Below are 19551 nucleotides of genomic sequence, written 5' to 3' on the forward strand. Positions count from 1 at the left end.
AGACGATTCACCAATACTCATTTTTCATTTGATTTTCTTAGCATCCATAAATGTAATAGCTGGATTTAATGCATGAATACATCAAGTTAATGTTTGAGACTTAATTTGTACTCAGCAAATGTGATTTCTCTTACTCAGGAAGGCACTTTGTTTTTAAAAGTTGTGTAAGGAATTACAAATCAAACCCACAGCATGCAATCTCCAAATAACCTAAAAACAACACTTTAATAATCTAACACATTTCTAGCAGTGGTATCTAAGAAATGATCTATGGTCAGGGGAACATGAATACGCACAAAAATAGCACCCCATAGTGGGTAGCCTGTGCAGAAGACCAAGAAAAACGGGCAGAAGGGACGAAATATGCTTTGTAAGGAACCATAAAAACACCCAGAGCCAGAATTGTTGCTCCATTCAGGATCTGGACGGCCTATAAGAAGGAAAAAAGAAAAAAAAAAAACATAATGGTCATGTACTAGTGTCCATGGAGAAGAGACCATTTGAATTTTCTTCAGAAAGGAGATATCAGTGCTGGAAATGATGACAATGTCAAGCTTAACTGAGACAGTGCATGTGTGTGGGGGAAGGCGGGGCGGGGGGGGGGGGGCGGGTAGACAAAGAGAGAGGGAGGAAATGAGAGAATCCCAAGCAGGCTCCACACTCAACGCAGAGCCCCACGAGTGGCTAAATCTCATGGATCATGATCTGAGTCGAAATCAAGAGTCAGATGCTTAACAGACTGAGCCACCCAGGCATCCCAATAATGTGTGTCTTAATGAAAATATATTTCAGTTTTTGTCAGTATGGGCAGTAGGAATGCAAGATAGGATTTTTTCCTCTTTACTTACTGTATTTGAGGTTCTAGAAACCTCCAGACTTATTGAGGGTGATCATCTAATGTACTGGCCAATTTGAGGTTTCCCAGTTGTCCTCTGTATTGTCTTCTTATGGCTATATATTGCTATTTGCTTTATTCTGAGTACAATAAAGACTGATGCATTGGTTTTATTATCTCTCTTTAATCTTCTATCATACACTAAAATCTTACCCTCAGCTTTCTTTTTCAGTTTAAATTCTATTATTTTTTCCTTTTTAAAAAGTAAGGCAAACTTGGGGTGCCTAGTGGCTCAGTCGAGCGTCCAACTTCGGCTCAGGTCACGGTTTCACGGTTCGTGGGTTGGAGCCCCGCGTCGGGGTCTCTGCTCTCAGCAGGGAGCCCACTTCAGTTCCTCTGCCCCCCTCTCTCTGTCCCTCCCCTGCTCACGCACCCTCACTCTCAAAAATAGATAAACATTTAAAAAAAATAAGGCAAACTTTACAGACAATAAATTCCACTCTTTTTATATTACAGTTCCGTAAGTCTTGATAAATGTATACAGTCAGGTCACCACCACAACAATCAAGACATTGAACATTTCCATTACCGCAAAATGTTCTCATATACCTCTTTGCAGTCAGCTGATCTCCGAGACCCAGCCTCAGGCGACCACATATCTGTTTTCAGTCCCTATAATATTGTCCTCTCCAAAATGTCATTTAGGGGCACTTGGGTGGCTCAGTCGGTTGAGTGTCCAATTTCAGCTCAGGTCATGATCTTGTGGGTTTGTGGGTTTGAGCCCTGTACCAGGCTTTGTGCTGACAGCTCAGAGTCTGGACCCTGCTCCAGATTCTGTGTCTCCCTCTCTCTCTGCCCCTCCTCCACTCATGCTCTGTCCCTCTCTCAAATAAATAAACATTAAAAAAATTTTTTTAATCATTTAAATGGACTCATACAGTACACAGCCTTTGTGCCTGCTATATTTCTTTTAGCCTAACGCTTTTGAGATTCATTCGAGTTGTTAGTGGTAAGGGTACTTTGTTCCTCATTATAGCTGAGTAGTATTTCATTGTGTGGCGTCCCACTAGTTGTTTAATTATTTATGAATTGATAGAGATTGAGGCTGTTTCCAGTTTGGGGCTATTATAAACAAAGCTACTATAAATATTTGTGTATATGTCCTTGTATAGACATATATAATAATTTTTCTTGGATAAATACTCAGAATTGGAATTTCTGGGTTGTATGGAAAATCTATGTTTCATTTTTTAAGAGGTTGCAAATCTCTTTTCCAAAACGATTGTGTCATTTTGAAATCTCACCAGAAATTTAGATTTTTAATTGCTCACCCATACTTGGTGTTATGGGTCATTTTAATTTTTGCTCTCCTAGTAGGTGTGGCTCTCATTGTCCTTTAAATGTGCATTTTGCTAGTAATTAGTGACATTGCACAACTTTTTGTGTGCTTCCTTGCCATCTCTCTGTTCAAACATTTTGCTCATTCTTACTGAGTTTTCTTTTTATTGAGTTACCCCTCCTGAATCTTCTTTTTTATGAAGATTTCTTTTTAGAAGAGTCACAGCTAGCTGTCTTAATATGTTTCACAATATTCATTCAGAATATGTCTGATTATTTCCTCATAATTAGACTCAAGTTAAACCTTTTTGCAAGAGTGAATCATAGGTGATGTTGTCTCCTTGTAGTGAAGATCTCATAAAGTTAGGAACATTTACAGATCTTTCTCATTGCTCATTTTTCTAATTTCTTTTTCTGCATTGTGTTGTAGATTTCTTTATGTATCAGGGAGATTATGCTTTTATCTGTGACGTAAGATGACAATATTTGCCTCCCAGGCAGTCATTTGTCTTTTGACTTCATTTGTGGTATTGTTGCCATTGAAATTTGTTTAAATTTTTTTTTTTTTCAAATTGTATTTGGCTGCATTTTACTTACTGCTTCTGGAACAGGAGTCGTAATTAGAAGAGATTCCCTCTACACTGTTCACAAAATAATTAACACAGCCGGCTAAGTCCACAGTGGGCTTTTCACAAGGACCAGGGGAAAGTCAGTCCAGGGCCAAGGAATCATTTGCCTTTGTCATTTGTAGTTCACTGCCATTTGTGTTTTTGTATGCAGTGCGATCCCCAAGACACCTAACTGACTCACATTAACTCTCAGATAAGTAGCTAGTAACACTAAAACATTTCAGGTTTGTCCCATTAACACTTGCAGATGGAGAGAAGGGGGAGGGGAAAGGAGAGGAAGGAAGGGGAGTGGAGGGGAGGGAAGAAAGAAAGAAAAGGAAAGAAGAGAAAGAAGAGGAAGGAAGGGAGGAAGGAAAAAGAAAGAAAAGAAAAAAGAAGAAATCTCTCTAGCTATGCTGTCCACTGGCCCCACATACAGGCCTGGCTTCTGTCTAAGGGAAACAAGACACCTCGGTCTTACCCTCAGTCAGCTCTGGACCAGCTCAGCCAACCTCGTCTTTCAGAGCCTCTGAAAGGAACACTTCTATTCATATCAAGAAACCCCTGTACATGTCTACAGCTTTTCCTTCTTGCTGCTTTGGGCTTAGAGTTCCATTTCTATTTGCCAGGCTTTTTCTTTCACATGAAGAATTATTTCTCTTATAAAATTTACAGGATAAGGGATGACTCACAGCAGAGGGTCCCCAATATTCACACAGTTCTCTTAATTGCTCAGTAATTTTTTTTTTACAGTATCTGTAGGTCAAAAGAAATACTAATGGCTTCATGTATGAAGTGGTTACATCAAAAATAATTTAGTATATATTTATGCCCTAACAACTTCATAGCCATTTGAAAACATTAGAACACATGCATTGAAAGAAAAATTAATGTGCTTACTTTATTGATTAAGTAACCACAATTACTTACTAACAGAATGTGTATGCCTGTTTGACAATACATAGCTTCTCAAATTTTGGAATCAGATTGGACATCAACATTCTATTTTTTGTTCCACCTTTCTTTTCCCACAGTGACTGCTTCTGCTTTTTACAGCAACCACAACACCACCAGCCCCACAACGATACGGCCGCACTGAAAGGAACATAGTGCCATCAGATGTCAGAACTATGGGTTACCTTGAACGAGCCATTTGTACAGCACCTGCCAGCTTTCAAGCATCATTGTGTCCCTGGAAATTTTAAAGTATTCTCTGGTAGCCCTGGAACTTCTCTGCAGTGCCTCTGGGCTCCCAGGACACTGTATAAGAACCATGGAGTTAAGGCCAAGTTTTGCACATCTGTAGAAAAGTCTGACATGTTAATGGCCCTTTTAATGGCACAGTAAATTCTCACAAATAGGCTTCTTGTTAAATTACAGACGAGGGGCGCCTGGGTGGCTCAGTCAGTTAAGCGTCCAACACTTGATTTTGGCTCAGGTCACGATTTCACAGTTTGGGAGATTGAGCCCCACATCAGGTTCCGTGCTGACAAGTCTGCTTAGGATTTTCTCTCTGCCTCTCCCCTGCTCTCTCTCTCAAAATAAATAAACTCAAAAAAATGAATAAAGATAACCACATGTGGTATACTTTGTTTTATGTTTTTTCTTGTTGATCTATTCATTCAATTCTTCAGTAGATATCTATTGAGCACCTAATAGGACAGGTGCGTGTCTCCGAGAAATGAAAGCTGATTTGCACACAAAAACCTAGATAGAATTGTTCCTAGCAGCTTTATTCACAATGACAACATACAGAAAAATACACAGATGGCAGAATGCCACAACAGCCCATATGTCCTTCATTGAGTGAGCAAACAAACAGTGGTAACCTAGACCATGGAATATCATTGGGCAATAGAAAGAAACATTATTGGGGCGCCTGGGTGGCTCAGTTAAGCATCCGACTCTTGATTTTGGCTCAGGTCATGATCTCGTGGTTCGTGAGTTCAAGCCCGCATCAGGCTCTCTGCCGTTGGCACAGAGCCTGCTTGAAATTCCCTCTCCCTCTCTTTCTGTCAGTCCCCTTCTCTCTGTCTCTTTCAAAAATAAATACATTTTTTTTTAAAAATTTAAGAGATCTATTCACCTTCAGTGGTGATGGATCCTTAGAAAACAGACAATATCATTACTCCCTTCAAGAAGATAAATGGACACATCTTTCAGGGAAAATTTAACAGTAAATATTAATTACCTTTAAAGTGTTTGTACTTTATCACAGGGGCACCTGGGTGACACAGTTGGTTAAGCATCTGAATCTCGATCTCAGCTCAGGTCAGGGTCTCACGATTTGTGAGTTCCAGCCCCACATCAGGCTCTGCACTGATGGTGCAGAGCCTGCTTGGGATTCTGTCTCTCCTTCTCTCTGCCCCTCCCCCTGCTTGTGCTCTCTCTCTCAAAAAAAAAAAAAAAAAAAAAGAATAAAGTTTTACACATAGAGCATATATATATTCACTATACTTATATATTATATCTGTACATGGTGCATACATATATATATATATATATATAGTAGGTATATATTTACCTACAGTACACACACACACACACACACACACACACATAGCTTTTCACAGGCCATAGGAATTTTGAAAATCTTCTGATTAAACAGACTCTGCAGGAGATACATATGGCTCACCCATGAGCGTCCATCAGTGCTAGTCTACCATTGTGTCCCTCTGGAAATATGTCAAACCTGGTTTTACCAAAGGTTAGACTGTCTGGCCTCTAAGGAGAACAGTAAATCAAGATACTGGGACCCTGTCAAGGTTGATTTCTTACAAACAGAGAAGTAGTCAAGGTTAGACCTCCTGGCCTTGTTGACTTCTCCTTCCCATGTTGATAAAATCCAGCCCAGTCCCGCAGCTATTGGGGCAGCCCCTATTAGCACACAGAAAGAAAAGAAAAGAAAAGAAAAGAAAAGAAAAGAAAAGAAAAGAAAAGAAAAGAAAAGAAAAAAGAAAAGAAAAGAAAAAAGAAAAGAAGGAAGGAAAGAAAGAAGAAAAGAAAGAAAGAAAGAAAGAAAGAAAGAAAGAAAGAAAGTGAAAGAAACAGAGAGAAAGAGAAAAGAAAAAAGAAAGCACGCCATGAACTGTGGGGGTGGTGAAATGCTCCAGTGGTGGGGGATGAAATGCATCCTGGGGTCAGAGCTTTGTGGCATCCCTAACTCATCCCACAAAGTACCAAAAATTGGCCTACAAAGGTCCTAGCAAAGAGAGTCCTCTGGACACTGTGTAATGCTTGGTTGGGCTCACTCTGTATATCACTGTGGATTTCCATACCCAAGCGATCGAGAGAGAGTGGGACGTCAGGATCTGGAGCTGACAACAGGTTACCGGCCTTCTCCCTCTTCTCTGAAGTGGCTTAATTGAACACATCTGAGTATGGCATCAGGTATAAAAACACTGCAGGCTCCCGCAGCCCCTCCCAGCTTCCTGTTGCCCGAGGAGCTCTCGACCCGGCATCCAGCATCATGAAGGCCTATGTGGGTTTGGGAGGACGGCTGCTCCTACTTGCTTCTTTGATTTGGACGTGTTCTGGGCAAGAGCCAGGTATCAAAGGTGACCCCGAATGCTGGTGCCTTGAAGGGGGAGTTTCTCAACCACCACGAGCCGTGGGGCTTCTGGTGGCTTAGACTCGATTGCCCTTCCCCCCTCCAAAATTTAAGAACTCTGACTCCCCTGGCTCTGCACTTTATTTTCCCCTTGTGTCCAGCCAGATACTGTTGAATGAGTGAAGGAATATTGAACTCAAGGAGTTGTGTTTTCTGCAGGTTCTAGGAATTAGTCTCTCTTCTCCCACTTCTTCCACACGTCAGCTGCTGGAAATTCCCACCAAACCGTCCTTGGACCTTCTGCTCTGTCATGTGGCTTTCTCTCCCCTTTCCCAGCACCTCCTCTGTTCTTTCACTTTAAACCTTAGCCCCTTGATCACACATTAACTGGCCTGCCTCGTCGAACTGCCTCTCTTCCCATCCAGAGCATCACTGCACAAGATGCAATGCAAGTGCCTGTTTCTTAAGATGCGACTCTGACCAAACCCCTCCTTAAAAATTCTTGTGCTTCAGGGCGCCTGGGTGGCTCAGTCGGTTGAGTGTCCGGCTTCAGTTCAGGTCATGATCTCACGATTCATGAGTTTGAGCCCCGCGTCAGGCTCTGTGCTGACAGCTCAGAGCCTGGAGCCTGCTTTGGATTCTGTGTCTCAGTCTCTCTCTGCCCCTCCCCCGCTCGTACTCTGTCTCTCTCTCTCAAAAGTAAATAAACATTAAAAAAAAATCTTTTTTAATTCCGATGCTTCCCAGCAGCCAGCTGGATGAAGCGTAAACTGGCCTTCAGCATGCCATAAAGCCTGACCTCAAGCCACCTTCTGATTCCGTGTGTCTGGTTCCTCCCCAAACAGGGGCTGTCAGACTGCTGTTTTCCCCCACAGGCACTGCAAGGTCCCACTCTGGCACCTGGAGAAAATCTGGTGCAGAACCCCTCATAATATATTCAAGCCATGTAGATCACAGACATTGGGTCACATCAAAAGAAGCAGATGTTAATTTAAAAACTAAGAGATTTATAAACTGTTCTAAATGCTCAGAAGGGAAAGTTAGTCGGATTACAAGTGCATGTAACAAGCAGAATTGATGTGGTTCCCAGGGGACAGGAGAGCCTTCCTGAAGAAGTCCTATGTAAGGTAGGACCTTGGGGATGGCCTGTCTTTACTTGGGGTAGGACTGAGAACAGGGAATGACTCTCTGCTTTTCTGGCTTAAGTGAAAAAAGAGTTGGGCAAAATGTCTCTGTTTCTGAAGCGGTGATCCGTGTGTAGGCTGCTGGACTGTGACCAATGTGAACGGAACACAGGGAAGTGGAAAACGGTGACTTGAGTAGACAAGGGAGGGTAGAAAGGGCAGTGGGGGGGTCTGAGATGAGGGGGTGTGGATCGTAAGCAAGAAGGCCATCCTCTCTGCACAGGGCATGCTCTAAGAACAAGCCTTCCCCAGGCCTGGGGTGATGTGCTGGCCCAGCCATTCATAGAGAGCTGAAGGACAATGTCCAAGTTGTAGGGAAGCCAGGGATAGAAGATTCTGTGATGGAAACATCAGGACTCAGGAGTGAGGCAGGGAGGAAAAAAAATCAAACATGGCCCCAATCAAACAGGATCTGTCCCCACCCCATCTGGCCCTAGAACCTGAAAAACAGGGCCTGGCTTACTTCTGGGGCAGATGCCAGGTTAGGGCGGCTCATGTTAAGGACTTTGGTCTTTTTCCTACTCACTGTAGGAACCCCAACCAGGAGACCAGGGTCGGGTAATAAAGATGAGAATAGTGTGCTGAGAACCGTTGCATTCGTTTGACTTAGGGTCTCGGCCACCCCACAACTGCTCTCAGCAGTCGCAAAACCAAGTCAGGTGGATGACGGATTGTGGGAGGCAGAATGACTTCTCAACAAGTAATCCCTTGTAAACCAGTTGTGTGATGTGGTGGAGCCCTGGCCTGACCGGGCTTGCCTGTCAAGATGACCCCTGACCAGCTCGTACACTTGGCCAGCCAGGCCCTTGAGTCCCTATTTCCAAGTCTGCCAAACACAGAGACGCTCATTCAGTTCCTCAAGGATATTAAGAAGTTCAAACTTAAAATAATATTAGAAATGTGATGGTCCAAGGAAAGAATGAATACGCAGGTGCTTTGTAAAGACAAATCACTCTCAAAGTTTTGGACCATGAAATTGAAACTGTGTGTGTGTCTGTCTGTGTCCCAGTGGTTGGAAATGCCTGGTAGCAAAGAGGCATATGAGGCTATTAGGACTTATTGTCATGGTCAAGTGTCTCTTGTACTTCAGAGCTGACAATGAGTAACTTTGTGCAATTTCTAGAGTGGTCCCCTCTTCTCTGTGGGGGATACATTCCAAGGCCCCCAGTGGCTGCCTGAAACCGTGGGTACTACTGAACCTTATGTATGCCATATTTCTTCCCATACGCACATACCCACGATGAAGGTTAATTTATAAATTAGGCACAGTAAGCAATTAACAACAATGGCCGATAATAAAATAGAACAATTATAATAATATAGTGCGACAAAAGTTATCACTCTCTTTCAAAATACCTTATTATACCATAAGCACCCTTCTTCTTGTGATGATGTGAGATGATACAATGCCCACGTGTTGAGATGAAGGGAGGTGAATGACGCAGGTGTTGTGCTGTTCCACACCACCCCATTCGCTGCTACTGACCTTCTGAAGTCAGAAGGAGGATCATCTGGGCGCCTGGGTGGCTCAGTCAGTTAGGTGTCCGACTCGTGATTTCAGCTCAGGTCATGATCTCATGGTTTGTGGGTTTGAGCCCCATGTTGGGCTCGGTGCTGTCGGTGCAGAGCCTGCTTGGGATTCTCTCTCTCTCTCTCTCTCTCTGCCCCTCCCATGCTCGCTCACGCATGCATGCTCTCTCTCTCTCTCTCTCAAAATAAACTTTAAAAAAAACAAAGAGGAGGATCATCTGCTTCCTGACCACAGTTGACTGCAGGAAACTGAAATTGCAGAAAGGGAAACCACGGATAAGCAAGGACTCCTGTGTCCTAACTAAGTTCACCTTTGATACTAAATCTTGCCCTCGTGCACTCAGGCTCCAGCAGCTTTATTTGGGCTACTTCCGTTACTATAGTAACATCACAATACTTCAGGTCCCCCACAAAGGTCTAGAGTCCGATCAAGCCCTTGCCTCCTTTCCTGAAAGTAAGGTCCATGTTATCCTTCTGTTTCTCCCCTCCTGGTATTTAGGACAGGCGGCACCAGAATGCTCAATTTCCGTCTAACATTTTTCCTTCCTTGCCTATTTACCTGCTGTGGGCCTGACTATTTCCAGCAGCAAAGGCATAGCAGTAAAGAGCTTCTATCTTTCTGGATAGTGACAGTGGTAGTTTGGGCCAGGGTCTTGGCCAATCCCAACACCCAGTCCAATACCAATTGGCCAATCTAATACCCAATCCAGGGTATTGGATTCACATGAATCCAAATTTTTTTAATGTTTATTTATCTTTGAGAGAGTCAGAGAACTAGAAAGGGAGGGGCAGAGAGAGAGGGAGACACAGAATCTGAAGCAGGCTCTAGGCTCTGAGTGGTCAGCACAGAGCGTTGTTGGCTCAAACTCATGAACCATGAGATCATGACCTGAGCTGAAGTCAGACATTTAACTGACTGAGCCACGAGGCACCCCAAGTGAGATAAATTTTGAAGGTAAAAGTGAGAAGACTCAGGAATAGACGAGATACAGGTATGAAGGACAAGGAGTTTGAAGAAATCCTAGCATTTCACGGCTTAGAAGTTGGATGGATTGTGGTGCTGTTGACCGAGGTGGAGAGCAAACCAGGAGTAGGGTCCCTCAGAGCTTCTGGATTGTACACGTACCTTTGAGAGAACTATTTCAAATATCCACTCAGATGTCTAGCAGCTAATTATAGAGGTAACTCTCAAACTTGGGAGAGAGGTCTAGGTCAGGCATGACAATGGGATCCCCCAAGGTAATGTGATATAGTCCAAAGAGCAATGACCCAGTGTGATTTTTCAGTCCCAGCTCTGTATTCTGTGGCCCTGAAAAAGTCCCTTCATTCTCACCATATTTACTGCACACCTGCTACTGTGTGGCACACAGCCATGGGCAAAAGTTAAAACATGGGATCTATTTTCACCAAGTCAAAGTTTTCTAATACTAGGTGCTGGGGAACTCAGTTCCTAGCACGAATGCCCTAATAAAGATGCTGTCCTCTGCTCCTCCACCCAAGATGGAGGCTTGAAGACACATCACCACACTTCTTTCTCAGGTAAAAATTCTGAGTGCTGTGTGAATTCACTCTGGTCACCTGGGAGTGGCAGTCTGAGAGAGGTAGAGAGCCCCATGTAATGCCATGAAGGGAATCGTGTTTTCCACAGATCTCGAAGTTCCATTTCTTGTAGTTGAAGATGGTCTTCCTTCCTGGTACCTAATAGTTCTGCTCAAACTTCTTGGAGCTGTTCACTGAAACAGATTTGCTGACTGTCTGCTTTTTTTCTTTGCCTCCTTTAACAGTGTTGGTGGAATGCAGCCGTTTGAATTTTCTCGTTGTAGTTAAAAGAGCACTGTTTTACAGAGATGAATTGGTAGGCCCTGATGAGTTATTTCTGGGGACTGGCTGTCAGGCAATTCGAGTGTGGCCGGACAAACTTGAATTTGACTATCCTGTTAGTCTGTGCGGAATTACGACGCAGGTAAGAGAAGGAATCGTTTTCCAGGGTACCGTCTGTACAGTCTTTGGAAGCACTGCTTTATGTTTGTTCTTATATATTATTATTATAACAGGCTACTGGGCTTGATCATTGGTACCACAGACTGAGCAGATGCATAGAAAGAACCTGAAGAACATTTTGTTTTCATTCATTCACCAGAGACCTACTGTGCGTAGGACATGGACAGTGAATAAGAAACTCAAAGAGCTTTCTCTTAGGAAGTGTAGCATACCCATTATTACATGGATAGCATGATAGATTAGCCAGCATTTTCACCCAGTTTCTAATCCTCAGAATTTCACGGGGTTGATGTCATCTACACTTACGTAGATTAAGGAATTGAGGCACAGGAGCCGGTGATGTAACCAAACTCGGGAAGTCAGGGCCAGAAACCAGGTCTGCTGACACTGCTAATAAGCTCTTAGTTTTATTTTGTTTTCAGTTATGACTCTGGGATAAGCAACTCTAATTAGAGAATGTACGACAATGACTTTTTTTTTTAAGACCATGGGGATTTGGAGGAAAGGGAGATCTGGGAGGGTCTTGAACTAGCAATCTGCTTTACTTGTTCTTTTCCTCACAAGAGAGTACCAAAAATCTGAGTACCAACATCCTAATAAGGAAAGCTCTGGGAGGGTTTCGATGTAGGAGGTTTCTACCACACCAAAGGTAAGTATAATACATCCAATTTATCTCATCTTCATGGGCGTTGCTTTAAACATGGGGCTAAATATTTTCTGCCAGGAACCTGGCCTTCAAGTCACAGGCAAGGGAAAACTTGGACATGGGAGCATGAAGTTCCTTCACTGGACCCCCTTCCCGGACCCATAAGGATCGTGGTCTGAAAGCACAGTTCATGCTGGTCCAGCACCTTGCACCAGCCCTTATTCCCCCCACAATGCCATGCTAGTCACTTAGCTCTACTCCGCTACACCTGCCTTGGAGAGATCCAAAGGCATTTGAGATGCTTCTAGAGGTTCAAGGCGCCTGCCACTCCTAGAGTCCTTGGCAACAGCCTAACGCAGTATTGATCAGGGATCAGGTATCAGTAAGCAGGGATTTTTTTTTTTGCCCCCCCCACCCTGCCCCGTGGTCATTTGGAAATGTCTAGCACCAATTTTAGTTGTCAAAACTGGGCAGGTGGTAGGGTGCTACTGGCATTGAGTGAGTAGGGGCCACACGCGATGTTAGACACCCTACAGGACAGTCCCCACAACAAAGGATTATGTGGCCTGAAATGCCAACAGCATCGTAGTTGAACAACCTGGCCTAACCCATCACACTTGCCCTCTCCCCCACCTTTGTGCTCTGAGCAGCCTTTCGCTAAAGGAGCTTAGAACCGTGAGGGCAAACACAGCCTCAACTCTTAGCCTCATTGCTACATAAACCAGATGACAACACTTCACATTTCTAAAACTACTTTTTTCCTGTTTCACCCCTTCACTGGAATCACTGAACCAGACAAATCAAGAGATCCCAGGAAATATATGCTTCATCCATCTAATAGGATACTATGCAACTAATAAATTTATACAATAATCCAACAGCTTGAGAACCTCTCTATTGAAGTAGGGAAACGAGATCTGTAGACCTTTTTTTTTTTAACTATATATATATATAGTATATGTTGACTATAAAAAAAAAAGGCGGGGAAAAAAGTTAGGTGGAAATACATGCAAATTGTTACAGAATGAAAACAGGCTGATCTGCTTATAGGAATTAAATCTCATTTGTTGAACACCAAATACACTTCAAAATTCCCTAAGAGGAGTACATGTTTTCCATTCAGAAAACTCAGTTGTTTAGCACAAATACATAATTTTCAGTTAGCTGTCTTCCTTTTGGTCTAAGAGTTTTTCAAGGATCTGGAGTCCAGAAGTAAAGAAAAAATACCACGTTTTAATACGGAGATCAGAGAAAGCATTTCAGATCCCCCGCGATAAGGGTCATCTTAAAAGTCCTCTTCTCGTGGAACAACTTTTCTCCCCAGCAGCTATGGAAAATTTTTCCTCCCTAGAATCTTGATTTGAAGAGTCTAACACAAAACTTTCAGGGTCGAATGACCTTCAACCTCCAGTTCTATTCAAAAGCCCCTGCCACGCCTTCTCGTTCTGTTGTGTGATGCAGCTAAATGCCTCTGCTTTGCCAAAGAGAATTTAACTACGCTAACTGGGGTAAATGTCATGATCTCTGGAGACACTGTGTGGCCAATTTCTTATTCGAATATATTAAAATATGTTGAGACAACTGAACACCTGTTTCAAGGGCTTCTTTTCCCACCAGGTCTTCTGTGATGGAGCCGTCTTCCATTCCTGGCTCACCTATGTACCAAAGAATCAATCCATTTCTGCTAAACTTCACCTGGAGTGTACAGTTCCCAGGTCAGTCCAAAAACTCCATTGGCTCCTTCCTTAGATACCGATAGCTCTTTGCTGAAATGCACTGCTATCTACTTGGAAACCTTGAAAATCGTGACTATTTTTATATAGCTTCTCAGGGTGTCTGTCAATGCTATTGAACCTCTACAGAAGCCCACTACTCAGAGGTCAAAGCTCGGGAAGTGAGTTACACAGAATTACAAAACCGGGAGTGGACTTCGCTTCTTAGTTTTAGACCCTTGGTTCCTTCTATCCCTTCTCCCACAGATCATGAAACTTGCTGCCAAACATAATTCACAGCACCAACACTTGACGCACAGCATCTATGGAGATTTCTAAGTCAGGAAGTTGAGGTTTGGGAAGGCAGAGACATAATAATCCATTTCCCCTCCTGCATTCGAAATCCATTAATAAATCATAGGCTATGAAAGATGTCAATCAGAATGTAATTTGTAGTAAAGCCTCGGGCAAATGAAGCTTTAGCCCTACAACTGGAAAGCCTCATTCAAGTCCCCCTGAAATGAGTTTGCAGACCCAGGGGAAGGAAGAGCTGGAAAAATACAGGTGTCCCCCTTGCCTATATAAAGCTCTGCAAGTGCTTTTGGCAGAGGTTGGCCTCCTGGTTGTGGAGCAGACCAGAACACGGCCCTCTGAAGTCGACTCCACAAAGAGAATGGTGTTCTGCCTAAACTAAGCATGGCCAGTTCCTTCTCCCAAATTTGCCATCAGATAATACTTTCCTGCTTCCTTACAAAATTAAGGGACAGGACCTAGAGAAGTTAAGTTGTTTTTCCCATAGATTCCTGTCCTGGAAAGTAGTATAATATACACCTGTCTTCTCTGGAAATTTCAAAAAATTAGAAGAAAAATAGTACCAAACAGCTTATTAAAAAAAGAAAAAGAGGGGCCCCTGGGTGGCTCAGTCATTTAAGCATCCGACTTCAGCTCAAGTCACGATCTCACAGTTTGTGGGTCCAAGCCCAACATCAGGCTCTGTGCTGACAGCTCAGAGCCTGGAGCCTGCTTTGGATTCTGTCTCTCTCTCTCTCTCTCTCTCTCTCTCTCTGCCCCTCCCCCACTCATGATCTCTCTCTCTCTCTCTCTCTCTCTGTCTCTGTCTCTGTCTCTCTCTCATAAATAAATAAATATTAAAAAAAATTAAAGGAAACTCTATGGTTTAAGCCATAAGTATACAATTTCTTCTAAGCCAGTTGGAATTGAATTGTGGGGACAGGATCAGAAAGTTTGTTAAGCATTGAGTCTATCAGGTCACAGCTTTTGAGTGAACATGCTATTGGATTTTCAAAGTCTTCTGCCATGTGTTTTTGTTCTGTTTTCTGAAAAGATTAAGTAACTCTGCTTTGCCAGAGAGAACTTTCATTACCTTAATTGCTAATAATGAACTTGTTTATTGAACACTTACTATGTGCCAGCCACAAGTTTAGAAGAACTTCAGGCATTTTAATCATCATTATCAACCCCATGGGTAAGGGGGTTTGTATTGTCCCCATTTAATGTTTGAGAAACTTGGGCACAGACACATTAAAGATTTGCAGCGTCACACAGCTAGAGACTCCTAAATTTAACTCTAGGTAGAATGGCTGGAAAACCACTGCCTTGTATCCCTAGGCACTGCAAGTCTGTATTGGTTAGCAAGCTCTTGTGTCAGCTTCCAACCTGACCAATGTTGTCTTTCAAACAAAAAGAAGAGACCTTTATTCCATCTTGATTAACGTATTAATAAACTTCAAGACATTCTAGGAAAATCTTGCCTTAAACCCAGTACTGTCTTCCAGCAAAAATTACAGTGAATATATTCTTGAAATAGTTTTTCTTAATTTAACAGAGGATAGTTTCTGTGTCCTTAAGTTATTATCTAACAAGGAGGGATTTGGTGAGGGTCTAGGGAGTTGAACAAGGACATGATCATGCATTGTGCTTAAGACAAAATAAAAAGTTATAGCTGTTACAGCAAGGCCAGGCAAAAGCTGGGTCCAAAGTTCAATCCCAAAGTTCAGAATGATATCTTAAGTCTTTGTATTCCTTTTTAATTCCCTTTCCCCAACCTTTTGAAAGCTCCTGTGTCTCACCTGATGAGTCCTATAACAACACTGAAGTGAGAAATGGCTTCCTCCTATCCTCACCTGTTCAACACTGGTTCTTGATACAGTACAGATACTGCATGAGATGTGGCTATACCCACTGGAGAGAACACTGGGTAAGGATACTTGCAAAAGCCAACATTTAATGTGCCCAATCAGGTACTCTATGACGAAAAGAAAACCGCATTTGGGGCAAGTAACAACAGGTAAAGTCTAAATCCCTGCTGAAGTATAAGTGGCATACAATTCCGTAGTAGAGACATAGAGGTAGAGTCCCGTTGGGTTCTTTCTCTTGTGCTTGGAGCACACCATACTTGGTATTCATATGAGGAAGACCCTCTACCTTCCCGTCTTATAATTCTCTCCTCACCCTAGGATTTTTTTTTTCTTGAACAGGAAGGGTTTCACTCTACAAATTTCATGCCTAAATATCTGAGTCCAAAACCAATGACTGTAAGAGAAGAAGGAGTTGATAAGTTTAGAGGTTACCAGATTAGAGCATCTTTCTTATCTTTTATGGAGCAATTAAATATCTTAAGGTGGAAGAGGGCCCTTTAAAAGAACCAAATGAGCTAAGTCATTTGGGTTTTCCCACTGGGTCCAGTTCAAACAAAATTGTAAACATGTAGAAGACTCCCTAGAATTTTGTCTTCCTTTTTGCCTATAATCTCTAAGAATTAGGCTCTACATTGCTCCCAGTCTTAAAATCTATACTATCTCAAGACCATCTGGGATATAACTCCTATCTGAGAGTTAGAGGAAAATCATATCCTAAAGCTAATCTGATGTATTTTAGCTGTTTCCATGCCCATTTTAGCCCATGGATTTGAGCTCAGAGAGAATCTTCCCCCTCCTTTGAACAATATCCCATCTCATAAACACCAAATATCAGCTAATTATGGACCTTGTTTTTCCACAGTCCACACCTTTTTATGGACCACACAATTATTCACTTCAAGAGCATTTCTTCCATCCTTTCACCGATGACTTTTAGAAGCTTTTGCCCTTGGACATTCAGCAGCAACACGGAAGTAACACAGCCCAGTCATGTGGCATTTTGTTTTTATATATTTACATGTTTTTAATTCATTTTGTAATCCCTTTCACGATGTCTTTGAGAAGAGGCCATTTGTATTTTTAACTTTCAATGTGGCCACAAACCCATGAATAAAAACTGACACATTTTATGGTATATCTGTGTTTACTGCATTTCTAATTTAGCACTCCATGCTATGGGGCTGAGTTACCAAGAAGGTGGGAGCCTGGGGGAAGGTTATGACCAGTATTGTTCTCAGTAGCTATTTAACACCCAGCTGTTGAACATGGGTGCTGGCTGTGTGCAGTAACATGGCTAGTAAGATCACATGGAAGAGAATGAATAGAAAGTGAGACCCTGGGTGGCTCGGTTGGTTGAGCGTCTGACTTTGACTCAGGTCATGATCTCACGGTTTGTGGGTTCGAGCCCCATGTCAGGCTCTGTGCCGACGGCTCAGAACCTGGATCCTGCTTTGGATTCTGTGTCTCCCCCTTTCTCTGCTATTCCCCCGTTAGTGCTCTGAATCTCTCTGTCTCTCAAAAATGAATAAAAACACTAAAAAGAAAAGTGATATTATATTTTCAATTTGCACATCCAATTAGTCTGAATTCATGCAAGAGAAAGCCCCTCTCTGAAGCTATCATGGTCCAGGCTCTTTCTACTGTCGTTTTCACAAGGAACCAGCTGCATTTCTCAGCGAAGGTACAGGACATCTTGATCTCAGTCCACCAGGGCAAGATCTAGATTCCGCAAACCTCCCTAGGTAGCGCTCAGGCATTAAGAAATTGGGTGTGGGAGCCTGCTTCCTTGCATTATTTCTTGTGACCACCTTTTTGCCTTGCAAGGAGAGCCATTTCCATTTCAAAAGTCTTCTTTTCCTTTGCTTTCTTCTCACTACCTCTGACTCCTCCCTCTGATTGTCTCTCCTGGGCTATGCCTGTATAGGATTGCAGGCTACAATGTCAGGGTTAAGTGCTTTCTTGGGCTCTGCAACATCGGCAACCCCTATAAAGAGATGCCCCTGCATAGCCCTCCCTATGTTCCCAGGGCTAAAGTTCCTGATACTTTACCAGCTAACTGTGAAACTCCACTCCCTAATATTACTCCCCACCATCTCCCCACCCTTACCATCTTCTCCTGCAACAATCCTTTATCTTATTTTTACAGCTCTTCCCAATGTAAATAAAAGCCATTCAAGGAGCAGTCCAAACCTCTGTATCCCCGCCCCCCAAATCTGCTGGGAATCATGCACGGAAGCCAAGATTCTAAAATAGACCTCCACCCACAAAAACGTGTGTGGCTGAATAGGTAGACAGACAAATACAAAAATGCATAATTTCTAGAACCTGTACATTTGAAGAGGCCCAGGCCAGGTATACTCCAAGAGTACTCTGTACTAACAATTGACTTCAGCCCCCAAAATGGGTATTTTTCTATACACAATTGTATTTGAAATAGAAACATCAGTGATTTGGCACTTGAGTTACAGTGCCACAATTCCATTCATTCAGTTAACAAGTATATATTAAGAGATTACTATGAGCAAAGTATTGTTTTATGCCTTAAGAACACATTAACTTTTTTAAAAAAAGACAAATTTCTTCCCTTCTTGACCTGACATCCTAATATATAAGAAAAACAAAATAGGTAAAATATATAGTATGTGTTTAGTGCTAAGAAGGAAAAAATAAAGAAGGGGGATATAAATGTTAATGTGTGAAATTTTAGGTAGGGTGGAGAGAAAAGGACTCACAGAAAGATAGCTGTGAATAAAGAGACAAGAAAGGGTACCTGGGTGGCTCAGTCAGTTGAGCATTCAACTTTGGCTCAGGTCATGATCTCATGGTTTGTGGGTTTAAGCCATGCATTGGGCTCTGTACTGACAGCCTGGAGCCTTCTTCAGATTCTGTGTGTCCCTCTATCTCTACCCCTCCCCTGCTCACACTCTGTCTCTCTCTCAAAAAATAAATAAACATTAAAAAAGAGAGAGAGACAAAGTAAGCAAGTAGCCAGCCATATGGATATCTAGACATAACAGGAAGGGTAAAGTCCTGAGACAGAATGAGGTATCTACAATAATGCCATTTAAAGTAATTAGGGATTTATGCAAACAAAACAGCCCACATTTCACACTGGACTCAAAAGATTCATCCAATACATTAGAACAGTTAGCTTTGATGGAGGATTGATTGATTACATCGGTTAAATCAAGGGGGGGGGGGTCTTGCATCGGCCAATGATCACAATGTGTGATTAACTTGACCCTTGAAATCTCTTTAAAAAGTATAATCACCAAGTTAGATTTTGTCAAAAATTGGAAACAGAGGAAGCTAGGCCTCTCAGCTTTCCCAGGTGGATAGATACAACAGTGAATAATTAGTCCCTCAGCAGCTCAATCAGTGTGTTTAGTATTCCTAAAAATCATCGCACAGGGTAGCCCTCCACAAAGTAAAGAGGCTCTTGAACTTTATCATGAATCACAATCACCCGGGGAGCCTGTTAAAACACAGCAAGAATTTGCATGTGTAACAAGTTCCCAGGTGATGCTGATTCTGCCACTCCAGGGCCCACATTTTGGGAACCACTATATAAGGATGAAGGCTACTCTATGGACAACATCTTCAAAAGTCCTAATGATGGTCTAAAGATGACTCAAAATGCTTCCACTTCCTTGGTCTATACTCCAGGTCTCAGGAATATGGAGTTTCAAGTGTGTGGAGAGCTTTCTCTTTGTTCTCCAGATTAATGAAGCGATCATGTACATGTCAGTGTAGCATTATGCATGAACCGACTTCAGGCTTCTCAGCTCTATCAAATTCCAACTGCTTGAGAGGTTCTTAACCTGTGATCTAGCATAAGGAAGCCCTTTGTGGAGTTACCTTCTACATGTTTCCTTGATTTGGACATGTTCTGGGCAAGATTCAGGTGTAGGAGTACAGTTTAGCTGATAGTTTGAAAGGGTGGTTTCTCGATGACCATGAGTCATGGTAAAAGATGGCTTCACCTGCC

At 42.6% G+C, this 19551-nt stretch overlaps 1 protein-coding gene across 1 annotated transcript; it reads left to right on the forward strand.

Annotated features, from left to right (window-relative positions):
* Window positions 1-6250: 6250 nt before the first annotated feature.
* Window positions 6251-16660, forward strand: LOC128776085 (oocyte-secreted protein 3-like). The gene is made up of 5 exons (XM_053899196.1): window positions 6251-6329; window positions 10830-11008; window positions 13310-13407; window positions 15481-15622; window positions 16426-16660. Exons 1-5 carry the CDS (start codon window positions 6251-6253, stop codon window positions 16498-16500), a joined length of 573 nt encoding a protein of 190 aa, XP_053755171.1. The 3' UTR covers window positions 16501-16660.
* Window positions 16661-19551: the final 2891 nt, after the last annotated feature.

The sequence above is a fragment of the Panthera pardus genome, unplaced genomic scaffold, assembly GCF_024362965.1.
Source record: "Panthera pardus isolate Hobbes unplaced genomic scaffold, ASM2436296v1 HiC_scaffold_12, whole genome shotgun sequence".
In the NCBI taxonomy this organism is placed as follows: domain Eukaryota; kingdom Metazoa; phylum Chordata; class Mammalia; order Carnivora; family Felidae; genus Panthera; species Panthera pardus.